Source organism: Balaenoptera ricei, chromosome 20 (genome assembly GCF_028023285.1).
Source record: "Balaenoptera ricei isolate mBalRic1 chromosome 20, mBalRic1.hap2, whole genome shotgun sequence".
NCBI classification, from domain to species: domain Eukaryota; kingdom Metazoa; phylum Chordata; class Mammalia; order Artiodactyla; family Balaenopteridae; genus Balaenoptera; species Balaenoptera ricei.
Window position 1 is genome coordinate 41,217,686 of NC_082658.1, and position 20,093 is coordinate 41,237,778.

The following is a 20,093-nucleotide window of genomic DNA, read 5'->3' on the forward strand; positions in this document are numbered from 1 at the left end:
TATTTATTTTTGGCTGCATTGGGTCTTCGTTGCTGTACGCGGGCTCTCTCTAGTTGTGGGGAGCGGGGGCTACTCTTCGAGGTGGTGCGCAGGCCTCTCATCGCCGTGGCTTCTCTTGTTGTGGAGCACGGGCTCTAGGCGCACGGGCTTCAGTAGTGTGGCTCGATTCTTAATCACTGCGCCACCAGGGAAGCCCAATACTGGGACTTTAAACGATGTTAGTTGTTGGATCAGTAACATCAAACAAACGTTTCACCTAAACCTACAATCACAACTTACACATACTGTATAGCTAGCTTCACCTCCTAACTCCTTTTAAGACTCCAACGATTTACTCCATCCTCACTTCCACTGTAAACCCGTGAGTTTTCAAAGTATACCACAGTTACTAGCTATTAAAAACTGATATGTAGGCAGGCACATCTCTGTATCAGAATTTTTGAGTATCAGACTTTATTTTTTTGAGCAGTTTTAGGTTCACAGCAGAATTAAGCAGAAGGTACAGAGATTTCCCACTTACCCCCTGCCGCCACACATGCATAGCCTCTTCCATCAAAATAATAGTTATTGATCAAAAGGAAGCCTCAAGAGATGGAGGACAGTTAGACAAACAGCAGACTGGGAGTTCAGTAAAAGGTGGGAAACAGAATAGAAACATTGCATTAATTAGCCATGTGAGAAAAAAAACTCAGCCTGAACTAAAAATAAAAACAGATTTGAGGACTTCCCTGATGGCGCACAGGTTCGAGCCCTGGTCCGGGAAGATCCCACATGCAGCGGAGCAACTAAGCCTATGCACCACAACTACTGAGCCTGTGTGCCACAACTACTGAAGCCCGCGTGCCTAGAGCCTGTGCTCTGCAACAAGAGAAGCCACCGCAATGAGAAGCCCGTACACCGCAACGAAGAGTAGCTGCAACTAGAGAGAGCCCGCATGCAGCAACGAAGCCCCAGCGCAGCCAAAAACAAGTAAATAAATTAATTAAACAAACAAACAAACAACCCCCCAAAAGACCAGATCTGAGCTGGCAAGAGAATGTACATTTCAAGAGCTAGTAAGATCATAGAATTTTTTTTAAAATTTTATTTATTTATTTATTTATTTATGGCTGTGTTGGGTCTTCGTTCCTGTGTGAGGGCTTTCTCTAGTTGCGGCAAGTGGGGGCCACTCTTCATTGTGGTGCACGGGCCTCTCACTATTGCGGCCTCTCCTGTTGCGGAGCACAGGCTCCAGACGCGCAGGCTCAGCAATTGTGGCTCACGGGCCTAGTCGCTCTGCGGCATGTGGGATTTTCCCAGACCAGGGCTCAAACCCGTGTCCCCTGCATTGGCAGGCAGATTCTCAACCACTGTGCCACCAGGGAAGCCCAATCATAGAATTTAAGACCTGAGAAAAGCCTGGCTGAGTTTAAATCGCTCATCTACTAGTTGAAGAAATCAAAGTCAAAGGTACATTTGGCATTTCTCAGATATCTAAGAAAGCGTATTAGACTGATAAGCTGGACTTTGGATGACTTGACAAAGCTATTTAGAACCTAGAAACTGAAGTAAGGTATATCTTATCTGTTCAGAGCTGGATTCTGTATTATTCTATGTTTTAATTGCTGAGTGGAATTCAATTAATGGACTTATTCTCAAACTTGTAGTTCCTATTTTGCTGGAAAAGACTGGCCTAAGAGTACAATGAAATTGCCATATCGGAAGGAATAAGGAGATCAGAGGAGGACTAAAAGGAAGCTGCTTGATTTTTCAGTAGCTGACAAGAAAAAGCAGACACTGGTGGTCCTGTCCTTAAGACCCATTTCCTAACATTTGTAAACAATTTAAAAAAGACACAAATACAAGTTAATTGCAGGTGGGGTGGAGGAGGGCAACAGAGGAGCATTATAAAGGCAAAACATCTACTCACAGGTTCAGTGGGTAGTGTAAAATGTTTGCCAAGCATGGACTGTGGCTAAGACAGAAGAAAACTTCTAAAGTAGGTCTAAGTTAAAGGCCCTCACTCTGAATATTGTACTTCTTTCCCATTCTTAGTTTTAGCTTAGGTATCTTGTGAGTTGGAAGCTCTTAGGGGATGGGCCCTGTTGAAATCTTGCCAATTTTAGGCACCTTTTTTAAAAAAAATTTATTTATTTATTCATTTATTTAATTTTTGGCTGCATTGGGTCTTCACTGCTGCACGCTGGTTTTTCTCTAGTTGCTGAGAGCGGGGGCTACTCTTTGTTGCGGTGCGCGGGCTTCTCATTGTGGTGGCTTCTCTTGTTGCGGAGCATGGGTTCTAGGCTCGCGGGCTTCAGTAGTTGTGACTCGCAGGCTCAGTAGTTGTGGCGCACCGGCTTAGTTGCTCTGCGGCATGTGAGATCTTCCCAGCCCAGGGCTCGAACCCGTGTCTCCTGCATTGGCAGGTGGATTCTTAACCACTGCGCCACCAGGGCAGCCCTTAGGCACCTTTTTAAGAACGATAAATGGGAAAGAGAAACATCTCTAATTGCTGATTAGAGAATGACATCTCTTTAGTCATTCTTCAAATATTTTGTCCAGGTTTAAAATGAAAATGAATTTCATGTCTAGAAAAGCAGGGGTTCAATTCTTTGTTCATAGGATTTGTAATAGTTAAATGGTAATAACAAAGATCAGCTTAACTTGATATTAATGTTAGCAAGGGTGAGGGGAAATTGGTTTTCTCAGATACTCTTGATTAGAATGTAAATTTTATTTTTATTTTATTTTATTTTTTTAGATTAGAATGTAAATTGATCCAACTTTTTAGGCAGGCAATTTGGCAACATCTATTGAAACTTAAAAGGTGCATACTCTTAGACTCTGCCATTCCACTTCTGGAAATTCCATCTACAGATACAGTCACATATGTAAAGAAGGATATATGTACTAGGATGTTTATTGCAACAGTATTTGTAATATTGAAATACTTGAAACAATCTAGTGTTCATCAATAGGTAATTGGTTAATTATACATTAAATACAGCTACTATGCTTCTGTTAAAAAGAATAAGATAGATCTGTATGCTGAGATGAAAAGCAGTCTGGGATATTCTATTAAGTGAAGAAAGAAACTGCAGATCAGTAGGTAGACTGAAAAATATGTGTAAAAATAAAGGGAGTATAGATGCATATCTTATATTCATGAAAAATATGGTGGGTATAGTCACAGAAAAGAGGAAGGATACACACTCCTAAGGAATGAGACTGGGTGAAGCAGGGAGTGTGATCTTTTGTTTTAGATACACTTTTGCACTGATGGAAAAATTTTTTTACAATGAGTGGTATTATTTTCATTAAAAAATAGCTTAAGGGACTTCCCTGGTGGCGCAGTGGTTAGGAATCTCCCTGCCAATGCAGGAGACACGGGTTCGATCCCTGGTCAGGGAAGATTCCACATGCCGCGGAGCAACTAAGCCCGTGTGCCACAACTGCTGAGCCTGCGCTCTAGAGCTTGTGAGCCACAACTACTGAGTGCGTGTGCCACAACTGCTGAGGCCCACGCGCCTGGAGTCCATGCTCCATAACAAGAGAAGCCACAGCAATGAGAAGCCCACACACACCGCAACGGAGAGTGGCCCCTGCTCGCCGCAACTAGAGAGAGCCCGCGCACAGAAACGAAGACCCAATGCAGCCAAAAATAAATTAATAAATTTATTTTTAAAAAAACCCAAAAAACTTAAAATGTTTTACATAAAAATATAATACAAGTAGGGAATTCCCTGGCAGTCCAGTGGTTAGGATTTGGTGCTTTCACTGCCGTGGCTCTGGGGAACTAAGAGCCCACAAGCCATGAAGCACGGCCAAAATATATATATATATATATATATATATATATGGTGACCACAACTTCACATTGTGTCACCATAAGGTAACAAGTCCCTAATTCTGGAAAATCAGTTCTCTTATTGTAGAGTCATACTTCCTACAGTGTTGGCCTCACTTTGTGGCAATCCGATTATACAAAAGTCAGGTGCTGTTCCACCCCTTCTTTATTGTAGTGACCTCCCTGTCTGTGACTTAAGCTTCTTTGGTAAGTACTAAAATGACTCTATCCTATTCCTATGTCAATTCTCTGGGAATATAAACTGAGGAACACTGTCATTTAGCTTGCCCAACTGGAAGTAGAAATTACATACCAATCTCCCATGGTTTACATCTTCGTATGGATAACTCTTTCACAGACATGTAATCATAGTTAAAGCAATGGTTGCCCAAGTGCGACCTAATGCTTAAAGTCAGGGGGCTGGTCAACTCTTCAATGGATGAAGTAAAAGATGATGAAACTGAACAAACTAAATGATTAATAGAATTCCTTTCAGCATGACAGGTAGACTTTAGATTTTCTACATCATCAAACTTAAGTGCTGTATCAATTTTAAGTTATAGAGGGATGTTTAACATTTGACTGCCTGATACCGTGTAATACAAACGGAAAGGCAGGTTTTAATCCCAGCTTTTAGGCAGGTTTTAATTCCCATCAGACATAACTATCTGCTTCACTGCCTTCAATAATATGCTTAATTTAACTTAGACAAGGGAGAAATAGTATTTCCTAGTTTTCTACCTCAACCCATAATTTTGAGTTGTGCTTAATCCATGGTAAACTCCATGATGGGGTGAAATTTTTTATGGCTCCAGGGGAAGCTGGGCCTAAAACCAAGGAGGAAATCTTAAAAGTTCCTGTGTATTAGTACTGCTCTTAAATGTTTCATTATATAGTTTATCTTCTATTCTTTCCTGAGTATTTTGTAATAATTTACTATTTCATGAGATAGATTAATTCCAACCCAATCCCACCTTTCAAGCGGGGCAAGTACTACAAAGAGATAAAACAATTTGCTTCCAATTCTACTGTAAATCAAGAGGGTAGATAATCACCCAGGTCTGTCCTTTGTACAGCAAGGTCGCCTTTAGGTACTGATTATTTAGGACAGTAATAATGCCAAGGCATGCTGCAATTAAACTCTTGAGGGTCCTTTCTCCACAGCTGAGCCCTTTCTTAAGATTCACTTCCCATTAATTACTATAATCTAACTGCAGGCTGAAGATGACTGATTTGTTTTGTCTGGAGACTTATGTCTATGCCGAACTAATCATGCAGAAATTAAAGGCTTTGAAGTACATTCCCAACCCCCTTATTCATGGCTTTTTAGTAGTGAAACTAATCTGAGGCCTTAAAATTAACTACCTCACAGTGAACTGGAAAGGGCAGCACTGTGACTAATGCCACACCGCTGATCTAGTCTGCCAGGAAAGATGAGTAGAGAGTTAATTACCTTCTCTCTCTAGCAGGACATATTATAATATGTTGGCTTTAGGAACTAAAAATCCTTTTGCTGCCCCTCAATTACCTAAGTAGCACCTTGAGTCTAATCTAATCCAAATGCTTATTTTTCAAATAAATGGTTGTGTTTCCTTATCCAGAAGTTTGATGCTGTGGTTTTCAGGGTGAAGACTAACGAAAGCAAACTGAATTTAAAAAAGCAAGGAACTGAATGTATTCCATTGTACGCATATACTGTATTTATTTATTCATCTGTCGATGGACACTTGAACTGCTTCTACCTTTTGGTTACTGTGAATCATATTCTATCAACACAGGTGTATAAATATCTGTTCCTGTCCCTGTTTTTAATTCTTTTGGGTATAATTTCACAAGTGGAATTGCTGGGTCATATGGTAAACCTGGGAAATTCTGATACTGTGCTGCAACATGGACAAACCTTAAGGACATTATGCTAAGTGAAATAAGCCAGTCACAAAAAGGGAAGTACTGTATAATTCTGCTCTTGAGATATTTAAAAATGGTTAGCATGGCCAATTCTCTTATACCTTACCACAATTTAAAAAAATAATAATTAAAAAAAAGCGTAAGAAACGCTGTTATCAGTCTTGTAACTCCCACATTTCTGGCAGGGAGCAACTCTTGCAGATCAGCAAGCTAAGCCTTTGCATTAACAGCTTCCAAAGACTGTGTACACGAAGCAGGCTCAGAGCAGGAGGTGCGCACAGGGTCGGCAGGACATGCGCCCAGGGCCGGCGGGCTGAGCGTATGTGAAAGGAAATCTAGCGTCAACTGGGATGGGGGATGGGGTAACGCGAAAAGGAAGATCTTCTCAACTCTGTCAGAACATTCGCTTTCCTTAAGGATCGCCCCACTAGGATAAAGAATTCTCTGGTGACATGAAATTCCTGAGAGTCTCCTTTCCTTTCATAGCTCCCTCCCCATCAAAAATGTCCTTAACGTTAGGAATGCACCTTCTGCCCGCTCCTTTCTCTCACGAACCGCACCGCTAGGACCCCCGCACCCTAAGATTCCATTTCTCTTTCAAGATGCGTCTGGGCCCAGGCCAGACCAACAGTCAAGGGCTCCGACCCCGCCCAGCGAGCGCCAGAACATGTGGGCGGGAGGACGGCCTCGAGCGCCCCGGAAGTCACTGCCCCCCAGGCGGGCGGAGGCTCCTGGGCCTCGCGGCTTCGGATTGGCCGGAAGGTGGCGATGATGCGTTACGCGCGAGGTCTGGCTCCGCCCCTACGCCCCTGCGCGCGGCGAGCGTGGGGCGGGGCGGAGTGGGTGGCCCCAGGCGGCCATTACCCGGAACAATCCCTGGCCTCGGGTCAGGTGACCCTCGGCGGGGCAGGCGGGAGGCGGGGGAGGGAAGAGGGCGTGAGGAGGGAAGGGAAGGGAGGGGAGGAGAGAGGAGAAGGGCGGAGTAAGAGGGAGGGGAAGGGGGCGGGGTGGGAGCGGGTCACGTGATTCGGCATGGAGGCGGTGGCGGCGGCCGGGAGGAGCCGCCGGGGCAGAAGCCGCACTTGTTAGTGTGGGGGGAGGAGGAGGCCGGGGGACGCCAACACCGTCTGCCAGGGACGCCGAGGAGAAGGCGGGAGGGGGGTGGGGGCGAGATCGGGCTCCGACCCCCGGCCGAGGGGATGAGGGGAGCATGGGCGCCAAGGAGTCACGGATCGGATTCCTCAGCTACGAGGAGGCGCTGAGGAGAGGTGAGGGGGGGAGGGGTCTGGGCGAGCTGCCGGGGAGGCCGGCGACGGGCTGCCCTGAGGGTGGGTGACCGGGGAAGGGGAGGGGAGCTTGAGGGCGTGGGGCCTGAGGCGGAAGGGAAAGGAGGCCACGATGGGGATACTGTGGGGGAGAAGGGTCGGGTGGGAGCAGTGTTTGGGATTTGGGAACGTGTGGACGGGGGCGAAGCTTTCCCAGAGAGAGGGGTGTCAGGCGCTAGCAGGGCACTGCCCTTGCTCTGTGGTGGCGTTGTTATCCTGGATGTGTCCAGGGAAGTCCCTCCTCCCTCTTTTTCTTGGGTGGCACCAGCCCTTCCAGCCCCCCTCATCCTTTACTGCCATTTTCTCCTATCACTCCTTCATAAACCCTCCAGCAACATCCTAACCTCCTACCTAACAACCCCGGCTGGAAAGGGAGACGGGAGGCGGCTGCAAAGCCCTCCTTTTGCGAAGTAGAAGCCCCTTCAAGCCCCTTCCAATTGTAGTGTCTCTGCCTTTTCCAAGGGCTTTTGGCAGTCTCTTGGGGGTTGTCACCATCCCCTGCCTGCCACCCCCTCACCCTTTGAGCAGCTGACTTTGATAAGAACGACCTGAAATTGAGTTGTGTTTGAGGTGAGATGAGACTGGACAGCTGGTGTTGCCAGAAGACCTTGTCTTCGGTTTCATCGCCTCAGACGTTGGTCAAAGCCTTTCATTGCACTTGATCCCCAGTTCTCATCCCCTCCTTCCCCATAAAATGGCATTCGGAAATCCAGCATTCTGATATTGTGTTATAGCTCCCTTTAGAGACCGGCCTTGCTGTCAGTCCTAGCCTGCTGCTTATTGGCTCTGATGCACTGTATGTTGTCAACCACCTCCAACCCCCTGTCACTTACTCTGATACCGCTGTCCATGATCACTAAGGCACACGCTAACTCGAAGTGTCTATTGCACGGTTTATGGCCGGAATGTGACTTAATTTTTAATGACTGGGATTTGAATGTGTGTGTGTGTGTGTGTGCGTGCGTGAGCGCGCGCTTGTATTTATTTCTTTTCGACGTTTAATGGATTTTCTTGGTAAGAAGTGAAAACCATTAAGCAGCTTAGGTGCTAGGCAGGCATTATTGGTAACAGGTTTCTGAGTCAAGAAACCAGCCGTGCTCCAGGTGATGGTTTTAGTAGCTAAAGATATAAAATAAAAAATCTAGATTACAAGACAGGCATTCAAAATGAGAATTTAATAGTGAACTCTTGTTCATGTGTAGGAAGGAAAGGGGTAAGTTCAGTGGGCCATCACCTGAAAATAGATACAGAATTTTGATATATTCTTGTGGACTGACCAGAATAACAAAAATATGCTTTTTAGGTCTTTTTTTTTTTTTTTTTTCCCCCTGTGGAACAGTATACTGATTGTTCTTAGGGACAATCTCACTTGAACTTTTTTCCTTTCTTCAATATGAGAAATATTCCAAATTCTTGATGTGTTTCCAGCTCTAGAAGGCTAGTCATTTCTGGGATGCTGTTGAGCCTGACAGGTCTGGCCTCAATTAGGCAATGGCTTACATGGCATGAAAGAGGACATCAGTCAAACTGATTTCAGCTTCAAGGTTTAGAAGTGTTTAGTTTCTTAAGTTTGAGGGTGTTTTAGCTGACATTAAGGAATTCTGAAATTAAACTTTTATCCAACTCTAGCCTGCCTACTTTCATATAAAACTAAGATTCTACCTTTGTAAATATAAAGGAAATTAATAGTTGGTGTATTTTAAAGTGATTTGACCGAAGGTATTTGTTCAATTTGTTAGGAAGTGTCTGCTTGTTGAATTTTAAAGCATATATTTGAAGAGGTAGCAAAATATTTGTTAAAACCTTATTTAACTGTTGTTTGAATGAATTTATGTTTTATCATTTTTGCAGCAGAGGAAAATTAAGGCAAGAAAGAGAAGCAAGTTGATAACATAGCATTTCTAAATGTAACCAGCAGCTTTTTCTTTTATAAAGTGGGTAGTTCTTTTGAATATGATACTGTTTACGCTAGTAAATGTCAGATTTTGATATAGAATTTTTTTTAGTAAGGTTATAGAAGATTTATAAAGCTTTTGATAGAGCTAGAAAATAGTTTGAGAACTTTTTTGGGGCATGTGAATAATGTAAATAGGTACTGAAACTTCCATCCTTAGTCTTAGCTGCTTGCTTATATTGTATAAGGTGAATGGGAAGGGGGAAAGGATTGGACAAATACACATTGTGTGTTATATGAATCATTGTACAAGTAAAAAGCAAGCTTGATAAACTACTGAAATACCTACTTGCTTGGCTTTACTTAAAAGTACTGAGCACTAAATAATGCCTAACCACAATTAGATAGTATTAAAAAAATATCAAGTACATATTGCCACCTACAAATATGGAGTTACAAGCAGTTTATCTTGCAAAATGGGGCCTTGGAAATGGAGTGTTATGTGACAGATAACTCCTACTGAAAGGGCAGGCTAGTGACTTCTCATTTACATTTCAGAAGCTCTAGAAATTAGAAAGATTGGTTTTGCATATTATTTTAGCTACACTATATCAGTTTAATAAAAATTAATTTCCTTAAAATATACCTTAACTTTTTTTTTTTTTCTTTAAGGGAGATGTATTAGTGGTAGCTTTTATTTTTGGCTTGTATCTATCTTTCTTAAATAGAACACAAGCTTTCCGTTGAAGGCTTGACTCTGGTTCAATTGCATGTATTTTCTAAAGTACAGTATTACTGTACTTTATGGATAGTGAGAATTTTAGCATCTAAGTTCTTTATCTCTTTACTTCATTTCCTTATTGCATCTTAAGTTTGTGGCTGTGTATTCCTAAAAATGTATCCTAAGTGCTTGGAACATAGCAATTAAAAAAACGTTGAATGAAAGGAATTGCAGTTTAGAGCATTTCAGAACTCTCAAGAAACCTTAAAATATCTTCTCCAGTTCTTTAATTCTTTCTTCCTGCTCCTCTCTTCTTTCCTTGCATCATTCTGGAAACAGAATTATAAGGCTTTTTTTTTTTTTTTTTTAATTAAGAACTGGCCGAATTAAAATTGTCCGTAGCTTTTAAATTGTAGTAATAAAATACAGTAGGTAAATTTCTTCTAATCCCTTTCTTTAAGTAGAATTTGGCACTTATATTAGACTAAGCAGCTGGCTGATGTCAAAAAGTTATGTTGTGGATTCACGTTTCAAGTGTCTCTTTGCTCATACATTCAGCAAATTTTTACTGAGCACTGTCTATGACTTAGACACTGAAGAAACAGAGATGACTAAGACCCCTCTCCTATAGCCTGGGTTGATGATCTCCACTGAAGTGTACAGTATATATTGTAAGGTGTGTGTAGGACTGTCCATGGCAAGTGGGAATAAAATATCAGAACTTCTATGTTAAGATTCTTTTTTTGTGTTTTTTTGATAATGGGCATAATACTTTCAAAATGTAGTATATATGTATTTAATTTATAAATGATTAACATGCAGTATATTAAGTGCTCCAGTGCTATAGAAGGGAGTGCTGTAGGAATGCGGAGTGTGTGTGGGAGTATTTGGTGATCTGGAAGTGCCCTATCACCGTACTCATTTCATAGTATGTGCTCAATTAATTGTTTACTAAAGAATTTAATTTCCTAGTCACTTAAAGGTTGTTGTGTTTGCTAGTGGAATAATTAGGCATGTAATAGTTGAGGATTTCAGAACTTTTCATTTTGCTTATCCACCAACCCTAACATGCTCTAAAACATTGACTCCCCAACCAAGATTTTATTCTCCATGTTTTGTAGTATTAATATTACAATTTCATTAGTATTCTACTACCTATGATGTGATGTTAGCTGGTTTAGTATAAAATATCATTGTATAAATGGAAATTGAATTTCACAGTTGGTACCTTCTGGGATGCACTATTCTCTTTTATTAAAGCACTAATTTGCCTTCATCTAAATTTGCTAAATTTACCAGTGAACACTCTAGCATTAGTGTGGAATGGTAGGTTTGGGTCAAGCCTTTTGCAAGTATGCCTCGCCAGCTGTTATTATATGTAAAGGAGAAAAATGGGGCAATTTTAAGTTAGTCTGTTTATATGTAGTCACCTAAGTAGTTACAAAGGTTCTATTCTTCATAATTTCCAGTTTGACACTCCATATGAAGTGTCAGTGACAAAGAGGAGATAAATACACCAATGAACCCTGGATATGGGGGGAATGAGCAGAATGAGGTGACATCACTTGATGGTTAATGGCCTCCCCATTTACCCAGCTGGACAGCTGTTGTTTGTTTTTTGTTGTTCATTGTTTGTCTTTGTGCTTGGTTAGTGAGACTTCACAGTGACAGCATTCAGGGTTGCCTTCCAGAAAGATGTGTAGGTCACTTAGACTTGGGAATGTGGTGACCAACCAATAGCCAGGTGTTTTCTCAGGAGACAGGGAAGAATTTTGGCACTTGATTTTATGATAAGTCCCAGGAAAAGTTAGGGAAGTGATTATTATTGTTGCTGTGGCTATAGAAAATCTGATTTTGGAGCACTAGAGATTAATGCTGAGAGTTTAGAAGCTCCAATGTTAAACAGCTGCAGAGGTGAAGAGGTTTTTATTTATAAATTAAAAGTTGGTGGTTTGATAGTAGTACTGAGAAGGCTGGGACTGAGAGTTGTTTTTTTTAATATATCTTTAAACTTTAAAAAAATTATTAAAACATTTTTATTTTATATTGGAGTATAGTTGATTTACAATGTGTTAGTTTCAGGTGTACAGCAAAGTGATTCAGTTATACATATACATATATCTGTTCTTTTTCAGATTCTTTTCCCATTAAGGTTATTACAGAATATTGAGTAGAGTTCCCTGTGCTATACAGTAGGTCCTTGTTGATGACAGTTCTTTCCATACTGTTTCCAGAAAGCATGGCTTCTCTCTTCAGGGCGTGTTTATGCTTCTGCTTTTACCTTTTGGGCTTCATGATATTTGTGTTTAAATTGAGCCATCCACTCAGCCTCTTTCCTTTCTTTTAATAATAAAGAGCTCTTGGAGGTCAGAGATGGATAGTTAATTACTGACCCAAAAGCCTGATAAAACTAGCTTTATGGTATTTACTGTTATAGTCAGAGACCTGTCTGTTAGAAGACCCATCTATTCAAAGATGAAGGCTTTCCCTTGTCACCCTTTTTCATTAGGGATTTAATATTAACATAAGGCTCTTTTTACTTTAGAGGAATCCCAAGTTCATCACTATCTTGTGAACAAGGTTCAGGAAAATTGATGGTTGTTGGAGTCCTTGATACTGGACTGCATTAAGAGCAAATCTATGCTAAAATGAGGTTTTACAGAGGAAGTTCTCCTCTTTCATTTCTGTAAAGTTAGAATGTCTTAGCATCTTACCCCTTACAGAAAAATCTTTCAAGGTTTGCTGTGGTGTCTTGCCTTTTCCTAATGACTTGTAAAAGAGTCTAGAGAGGTTGCGTTGTGAAAAGGCCCTTCTATCAAGGTAGGCCTCTCCTAGTCTTTCCCGTGACAGTAAATGGCACCACTATTCCAACACAGTGGGTAAAGCCAAAAATCTATAGACATCCTTAGTTCCTCTCTTTCACCATCTGACCTGACCTCTTATCCCCAGTTTGAGTCTGTTGCCTAGTCATGTAGTTTGGTATCCAGTCCAGTCTGTTGACTTCTCATCTTCACTGCCACTACTCTAGTCCCAGCTGCCAGCATCTCTTGCTAAGATACCATGCAGTGGTTTCCCAGTTTCACACAGCAGCCAGTGTAATCTTAAAATTCAAATCAGATCCTGTCATTCCTTTCTTCTCAGGCTGTTTTCCTCTCAGTCTGGAAAGGCTCTTTACAAATTTTCACATGTCTGGCTCATTCTTCATACCTGAAGTCCTGACTCTGGTTGCCTCGGCTTGACCTTTTCTTATCATCTTATATGAAGTGGTCTTCTGTCAGTATTGCACTATTCTGTATAGTTCATAATTTGTGATTATCATGTTTATCGTCAGTCATGATGATGAATCCCCAGTGCCAAGATAGGTTCAGTGCCTGGTGTATTTTGTGCTCAGCAAATATTGCATGACTGGGTGAATATACAATTGATGGAGAGAAGATTTGGAGAACTGCATAATGTTTGTGAGGTTGGGGGGTAAAGAGTGGAGTATTGACAGGGATTGAGTATTCTGAGCAGTCCATCTCAGAATTTCTTTTCCTTTCATCAGCTTTGAAAATCTTTGAAAAAAATTGCTAAAGGTTTTGAATCATAGTTAAAAACATGGGAGCCTTAAAAGTAATATGTAATTTTGTCTGTTTAGTTCAGATATTTAAGTTCATACCTAATAATGTAAAGTCCTGAGTAGTCATTGAGAGACTAGTATGGCAGTAAGTATTATGTTTATGAACACTTAAGAATGTCTTTTAGTAATATATAATATTTAATAATTTTGCTCATGAAGTGATTTTTTTTGAAGGGATTTATTTTTTTATTTTAAAAAAAAGTTAAAAATTTATTTATTTTATTTATTTTTGGCTGCATTGGGTCTTCGTTGCTGCACGTGGGCTTTCTCTAGGTGCAGCGAGTGGGGGCTACTCTTCGTTGCTGTGCGTGGGCTTCTCATTGTCGTGGCTTCTCTTGTTGAGCACGGGCTCTAGACACGCAGGCTTCAGTAGTTATGGCACGCGGGCTCAGTAGTTGTGGCTCGTGGGCTCTAGGTTGCGGGCTCAGCAGTTGTGGTGCAGGGGCTTAGTTGCTCAGGGACTTAGTTGCTCCACGGCATGTGGGATCTTCCCGGCCCAGGGCTCGAACCCATGTCTCCTGCATTGGCAGACAGATTCTTAAACACTGCACCACCAGGGAAGTCCCTAAATTTATTAATTTGGTCTTTATGTCTTGAAATTATATGCTTGTATTGCTACTTTTTTCTTCCATTTAAGGAGTATTTATTGTGTTCCTACTATTAAAGATGAGGACTTGGCTCTTTTTCTATACTGCTACCAGTCCTCAAAGGACACACGTGCTCCTATCCTCCCATTTCCTTATCTTAGTATATGCATATTTTAATTTTGGTTAGGGATCATTGTTTGCTATTTACATAATTAGGCCTTTGTAAATGCTGTCCACCGCTAAGCTATTTAATATACTAGGATTACTTTTCCTTTTCTGTACACTTGATTTCCTCTTAAATAGTTCCTTTAATAATTGCTTTTTATATTATTTGCTTAGGTTTCTATTTACTATAATTCAACCGCCAAAGTTACCACCAAATGTTAAATCTACTCCATATGTTTTGTTTTTTTAAAAAATAATTTATTTATTTATTTTTGGCTGTGTTGGGTCTTCGTTGCTGCACGTGGGCTTTCTCTAGTGCCGTGTGCGGCCTTCTCACTGCAGTGGCTTCTCTTGTTGTGGAGCACAGGCTCTAGGAGCGTGGGCTTCAGTAGTTGTGGCGCATGGGCTTAGTTGCTCTGCGGCATGTGGGATCTTCCCAGACCAGGGATCGAAACTGTGTCGCCTGCATTGGCAGGTGGATTCTCAACCACTGTGCCACCAGGGAAGTCCCTATTCCATATGTTAATATACATCAGGTGTTCACTCAGTTCACCATATTAGAAAAAACTTTTCCTGGAACTTTCTGGCCTGCTCCAATCTGTACCTTTTGCCTTTGTGCTTAAAGCATAGCTGCCATCCTGGGATCTTCCTCACCATTATTCTGGGGATTTCCTTTGTTGTCCTGTGTTGGATCCTGTTGTCTGTATTCTTCGTTTCCTCTTTCTTGATTTACTCTTCCATTTTGGTGGGACACCACTGCACAGCTTGCGGGATTGAACCCGCCCGCCGGGCAGTGGACAGGGATTGAACCTGTGCCCCCTGCAGTGGAAGCACAGAGTCTTAACCACTGGACCACCAGGGAAGTCCCCAGTCTGGTGCTTTTTTAAAAATAATTCTTATATCTCTACTTTTTAATTTCCGAGAGGCCTTCTATGTTTTTACCAACTAATTATTTTGAAGTTCCTTTTTAATAATCCTTATACTTAATCTTCAGTCATGTGGACCTTAATTTAAGACTCAGGGCAGATTCACTGCAGTGTTCACTTAGAGACTGGGGTAGGAGGAAGACATTGCCCCAGAATTCAGTTTTCATGATCATATGCCACTAGGGTATAAAACTCCATGAGTGTGGAGACGTGTCTTACTCACTGCTGTATCCCTAGCACTTGCACAGTGCCTGTCATACATTAGCTAATCAATACATATTTGTTGAATGAGTGAATTGCATATCAAAGCAATCTTTTCTAAAAACCAGATTGAATTTTTAGAGGAAAATTGGTTCGGATATGTGTGTGTGCCCAGAGGCTTAAAACTCATGTTTTCTTATCTATAGTATATATGTATTCAAATGCATCTTTTGCTTTTAAAAAATGGTTAGTTGTATTAGGCATGTTATTATGTCATTTTTGGTTCTGCTTTAAAGTTGGTTTTGGAATCTATTGGTGAGTAGCTGTGGTAGGAAGCTGTGGTGAGTTTGGAACAGTTGTTTGATTAATAAATTTGGTTTAGAGATTCTTTAGTTTATGTAAGCATCTATAAATGAAATCTTTCACTGTATAGAATTTTATAGATCAGAAGTTATTCATTTTGTCAGAGATGCTGACTTGAGAATACTTCTTTACAGCTGATTATGGAGGGACAAATTGCTTATTCTTTGTAGGCTTAGAGGTGTAGTAAGGAGCGATTACCTAATGGTGGAAACATTTTATATTGTCACATCGCTGGTACCATAGAGATTCAAATTGAAGTTGACAGATGACTGCCAAGCAAATATATTTATTTAAAAAAATTTTTATTTATGGCTGTGTTGGGTCTTCGTTGCTGTGCGTGGGCCCTCTCTAGTTGTGGCGAGTGGGGGCTAGTGCGCGGGCTTCTCATTCCGCTGGCCTATCCCTTTGCGGAGCACGGGCTCTAGGTGCATGGACCTCAGTAGTTGTGGCTCGTGGGCTCCAGAGCGCAGTCTCAGTAGTTGTGGTGCACGGGCTTAGTTGCTCTGCGGAATGTGGGATCTTCCAGGACCAGTGCTCGAACCTGCGTCCCCTGCATTGGCAGGCAGATTTCTAACCACTGCGCCACCAGGGAAGTCCCAAGCAAATGTATTTAAATAATAAAGGAAAATAAGACATCAACTGAATGAACACTTGGCAATGAATAACATCTCATAGAAAAATGTTCCATTTTGAGTGGAGCATGTTTCTTATATTATTTCAGTAGAGTCCAAAACTAAATGCAACTTCGGGCCCAAGCCAGAAACCTAGTCATCAGTTGAGACTCTTTCTTTCCTCTGTTCACATTTAATCAGTCACAGTGTCCTTTTGGTGCTACCTTCTTATTATCTTCTGTTTCTTCTCCACCTTTAAAGTCATTGCCTTAGAAAAGGGCTTCATCTGTCCCCTGGGCTATTAGTCTCGTACCCCTCCAATCCATTATACATCTGGAATAGTCTTTCTGAAATGGACATCTGGTCATTTTACTCAAGTGCCTTTCAGTGGAAGGTACACATGGTTTGAAGTCAGTCTTTTTAGCATGGCAAGCCCTGGTAGTTTCTGTGATTTGGTCCTTGTCTGAATACTCTGTGCCTTTGAAAATGCTGCTTCCTAGATCTGGGAATGCCCCCCTTCATTACTTACATACAACAGAATCTCACTGTACAGCTTGATGAAATTTTAGGTATGTACCCAAGTAACCACCATGCAAAACCAAGATAAAGAACATTCCCACTGCCCCAGTAGGTTCCCTCCTGCCCTCTCCCAGTTGATACTGCCCGTCAGAGGTAACCATTGTTTTGACTTCTATCACTATAGATTAGTTTTGCTTATTTTTGAGTCTCATATGAATAGAATCATGCAATATTTACTTTTTTGTGCACAGTGAACTCATTAAAAAAAAATTGAGTGTGAACTCATTTTTAAGACCAAATTTTAAGCCTTTTCTCTATGAAGTAAATTCTTGAGAAGATTATTAGTGTCTTGAATTAGCATCAATGTATTATTTTTATTTCTAGAAGCTGACATAGAGGCTGGCATGAAGTACATGCTCATCAATGAATTTACATGCATCTTTCTCCCTGAGCTATCTGCCTTACTAGATCCTCATCCATCAAAACTAAACCCAGGCATCAAGTCCTTTTAGAAACCTTCCCTGATATTGCTCCTACTTTCTCTCCTGCTGTAATATACTTTTATTGTAGTAGTTATCCCGCTGCATTATAGCTGCTGGTTTAATTGGCTGTCTCCTCTACTTTATGTTGAGTTCTGAAATCCTTCAGAATGAGAACTTTGGGGTCTAGAAGGTGCCTGGTAGGGCTTATTAAAATGTTGACTGAAAAAAAAAAAAAAATGTTGACTGAATGAATGGGACAACTTAGTGCCTTTTGAATAAAGGAGAAAGCTCACAGAATAAAGCTAATAGTAATAATCTGGTAAATTGTATTTTTACAGGATAAGTTATGGTTGTTTCATGATATTTATGCAAATATTTAAATGTTCCAGGAATATAAACATTTAAAATTGGGTTAAAAACTGACTCTAAACTAAAATTACATGAATCTACAGAGCACTCAGTAGAAAATACGAGGAAAACAGAAACATGACCTTATATGCAAGGACTAGTAGATTTCTTTTAAAAATATTTATTTATTTATTTGTTTGTTTGTTTAATTTATTCAGTTGCACCAGGTCTTAGTTGTGGCAGGCGGCTCCTTAGTTGTGGCTTGTGGGCTCCTTGGTTGAGGTTCACTGGTTCCTTAGTGGGGGCTCGTGGGCACCTTAGTTGTGGCTTGCCAGCTCCTTAGTTGTGGTGTGCGAACTCTTTTTTTTTTTTTTTTTTTTAATTTTTAACTTTTAAAAAAATCTTTATTGGAGTATAATTGCTTTACAATGGTGTGTTACTTTCTGCTTTATAACAAAGTGAATCAGCTATACATATATATATATCCCCGTATCTCCTCCCTTTTGCGTCTCTCTCCCACCCTCCCTATCCCACCCCTCTAGGTGGTAACAAACCACCGAGCTGATCTCCCTGTGCTATGTGGCTGCTTCCCACTAGCTACCTATTTTACGTTTGGTAGTGTATATACGTCCATGCCACTCTCTCACTTCGTCCCAGCTTACCCTTCCCCCTCCCTGTGTCCTCAAGTCCGTTCTCTACGTCTGTCTCTTTATTCCTGTCCTGACCCTAGGTTCATGAGAACTTTTTTTTTTTTTTTAAACATCTTTATTGGAGTATAATTGCTTTACAATGGTGTGTTAGTTTCTGCTTTACAACAAAGTGAATCAATTATACATGTACATATGTTCCCATATCTCTTCCCTCTTGCGTCTCCCTCCCTCCCACTCTCCCTATCCCACCCCTCTAGGTGGTCACAAACCACTGAGCTGATCTCCCTGTGCTATGCGGCTGCTTCCCACTAGCTATCTATTTTACGTTTGGTAGTGTATATATGTCCATGCCACTCTCTCACTTTGTCACAGCTTACTCTTCCCCCTCCCCGTATCCTCAAGTCCATTCTCTAGTAGGTCTGTGTCTTTATTCCCGTCTTACCCCTAGGTTCTTCATGACCTTTTTTTTTTTTTTTCTTAGATTCCATATATATGTGTTAGCATATGGTATTTGTTTTTCTCTTTCTGACTTACTTCACTCTGTATGACAGTCTCTAGGTCCATCCACCTCATTACAAATAACTCAATTTCGTTTCTTTTTATGGTTGAGTAATATTCCATTGTGTATATGTGCCACATCTTCTTTATCCATTCATCTGTCAGTGGACATTTAGGTTGCTTCCATGTCCTGGCTGTTGTAAATAGAACTGCAATGAACATTGTGGTCCATGTCTCTTTTTGAATTATGGTTTTCTCAGGGTATATGCCCAGTAGTGGGATTGCTGGGTCATATGGTAGTTCTATTTTTAGTTTTTTAAGGAACCTCCATACTGTTCTCCATAGTGGCTGTATCAATCTACATTCCCACCAACAGTGCAAGAGGGTTCCCTTTTCTCCACACCCTCTCCAGCGTTTATTGTTTGTAGATTTTTTGATGATGGCCATTCTGACCGGTGGGAGATGATATATCATTGTAGTTTTGATTTGCATTTCTCTAATGATTAATGATGTTGAGCATTCTTTCATGTGTTTGTTGGCAATCTGTATATCTTCTTTGGAGTAATGTCTATTTAAGTCTTCTGCCCATTTTTGGATTGGGTTGTTTGCTTTTTTGATGTTGAGCTGCCTGAGTTGCTTGTATGTTTTGGAGATCAATCCGTTGTCAGTTGCTTCATTTGCAAATATTTTCTCCCATTCTGAGGGTTGTCTTTCATCTTGTTTATGGTTTCCTTGTTTATTTTTGTTTTTATTTCCATTTCTCTAAGAGGTGGGTCAAAAAGGATCTTGCTGTGATTTATGTCATAGAGTGTTCTGCCTATGTTTTCCTCTAAGAGTTTTATAGTGTCTGGCCTAACATTTAGGTTTTTAATCCATTTTGAGTTTATTTTTGTGTATGGTGTTAGGGAGTGTTCTAATTTCATACTTTTACATGTAGCTGTCCAGTTTTCCCAGCACTACTTATTGAAGAGGCTCTCTTTTCTCCATTGTATATTCTTGCTTCCTTTATAAAAAATAAGGTGACCATATGTGCGTGGGTTCATCTCTGGGCTTTCTATCCTGTTCCATTGATCTATATGTCTGATTTTGTTCCAGTACCATACTGTCTTGATTACTGTAGCTTTGTAGTATAGTCTGAAGTCTGGGAGCCTGATTCCTCCAGCTCCGTTTTTCTTCCTCAAGATTGCTTTGGCTATTCGGGGTCTTTTGTGTTTCCATATAGATTGTGAAATTTTTTGTTGTAGTTCTGTAATAAATGCCATTGGTAGTTTGATAGGGATTGCATTGAATCTGTAGGTTGCTTTGGGTGGTATAGTCATTCTCACAATGTTGATTCTTCCAGTCCAAGAACATGGTATATCTCTCCATCTGTTTGTATTATCTTTAATTTCTTTCATCAGTGTCTTATAGTTTTCCGCATACAGGTCTTTTGTCTCCTTAGGGAGGTTTA

At 40.8% G+C, this 20,093-nt stretch overlaps 1 protein-coding gene across 2 annotated transcripts in view; it reads left to right on the forward strand.

The window, feature by feature from the left end:
* Positions 1-6,900: 6,900 nt before the first annotated feature.
* USP32 (ubiquitin specific peptidase 32) overlaps positions 6,901-20,093 on the forward strand; it is a 196,527-nt gene continuing 183,334 nt past the window's right edge. For both annotated transcript variants that reach the window (XM_059907602.1, XM_059907603.1), the window contains exon 1: positions 6,901-7,002. In XM_059907602.1, coding sequence (XP_059763585.1) covers positions 6,945-7,002 — 58 coding nt within the window. In that variant the 5' untranslated portion in view covers positions 6,901-6,944. The remainder of the gene's footprint in view (positions 7,003-20,093) is intronic.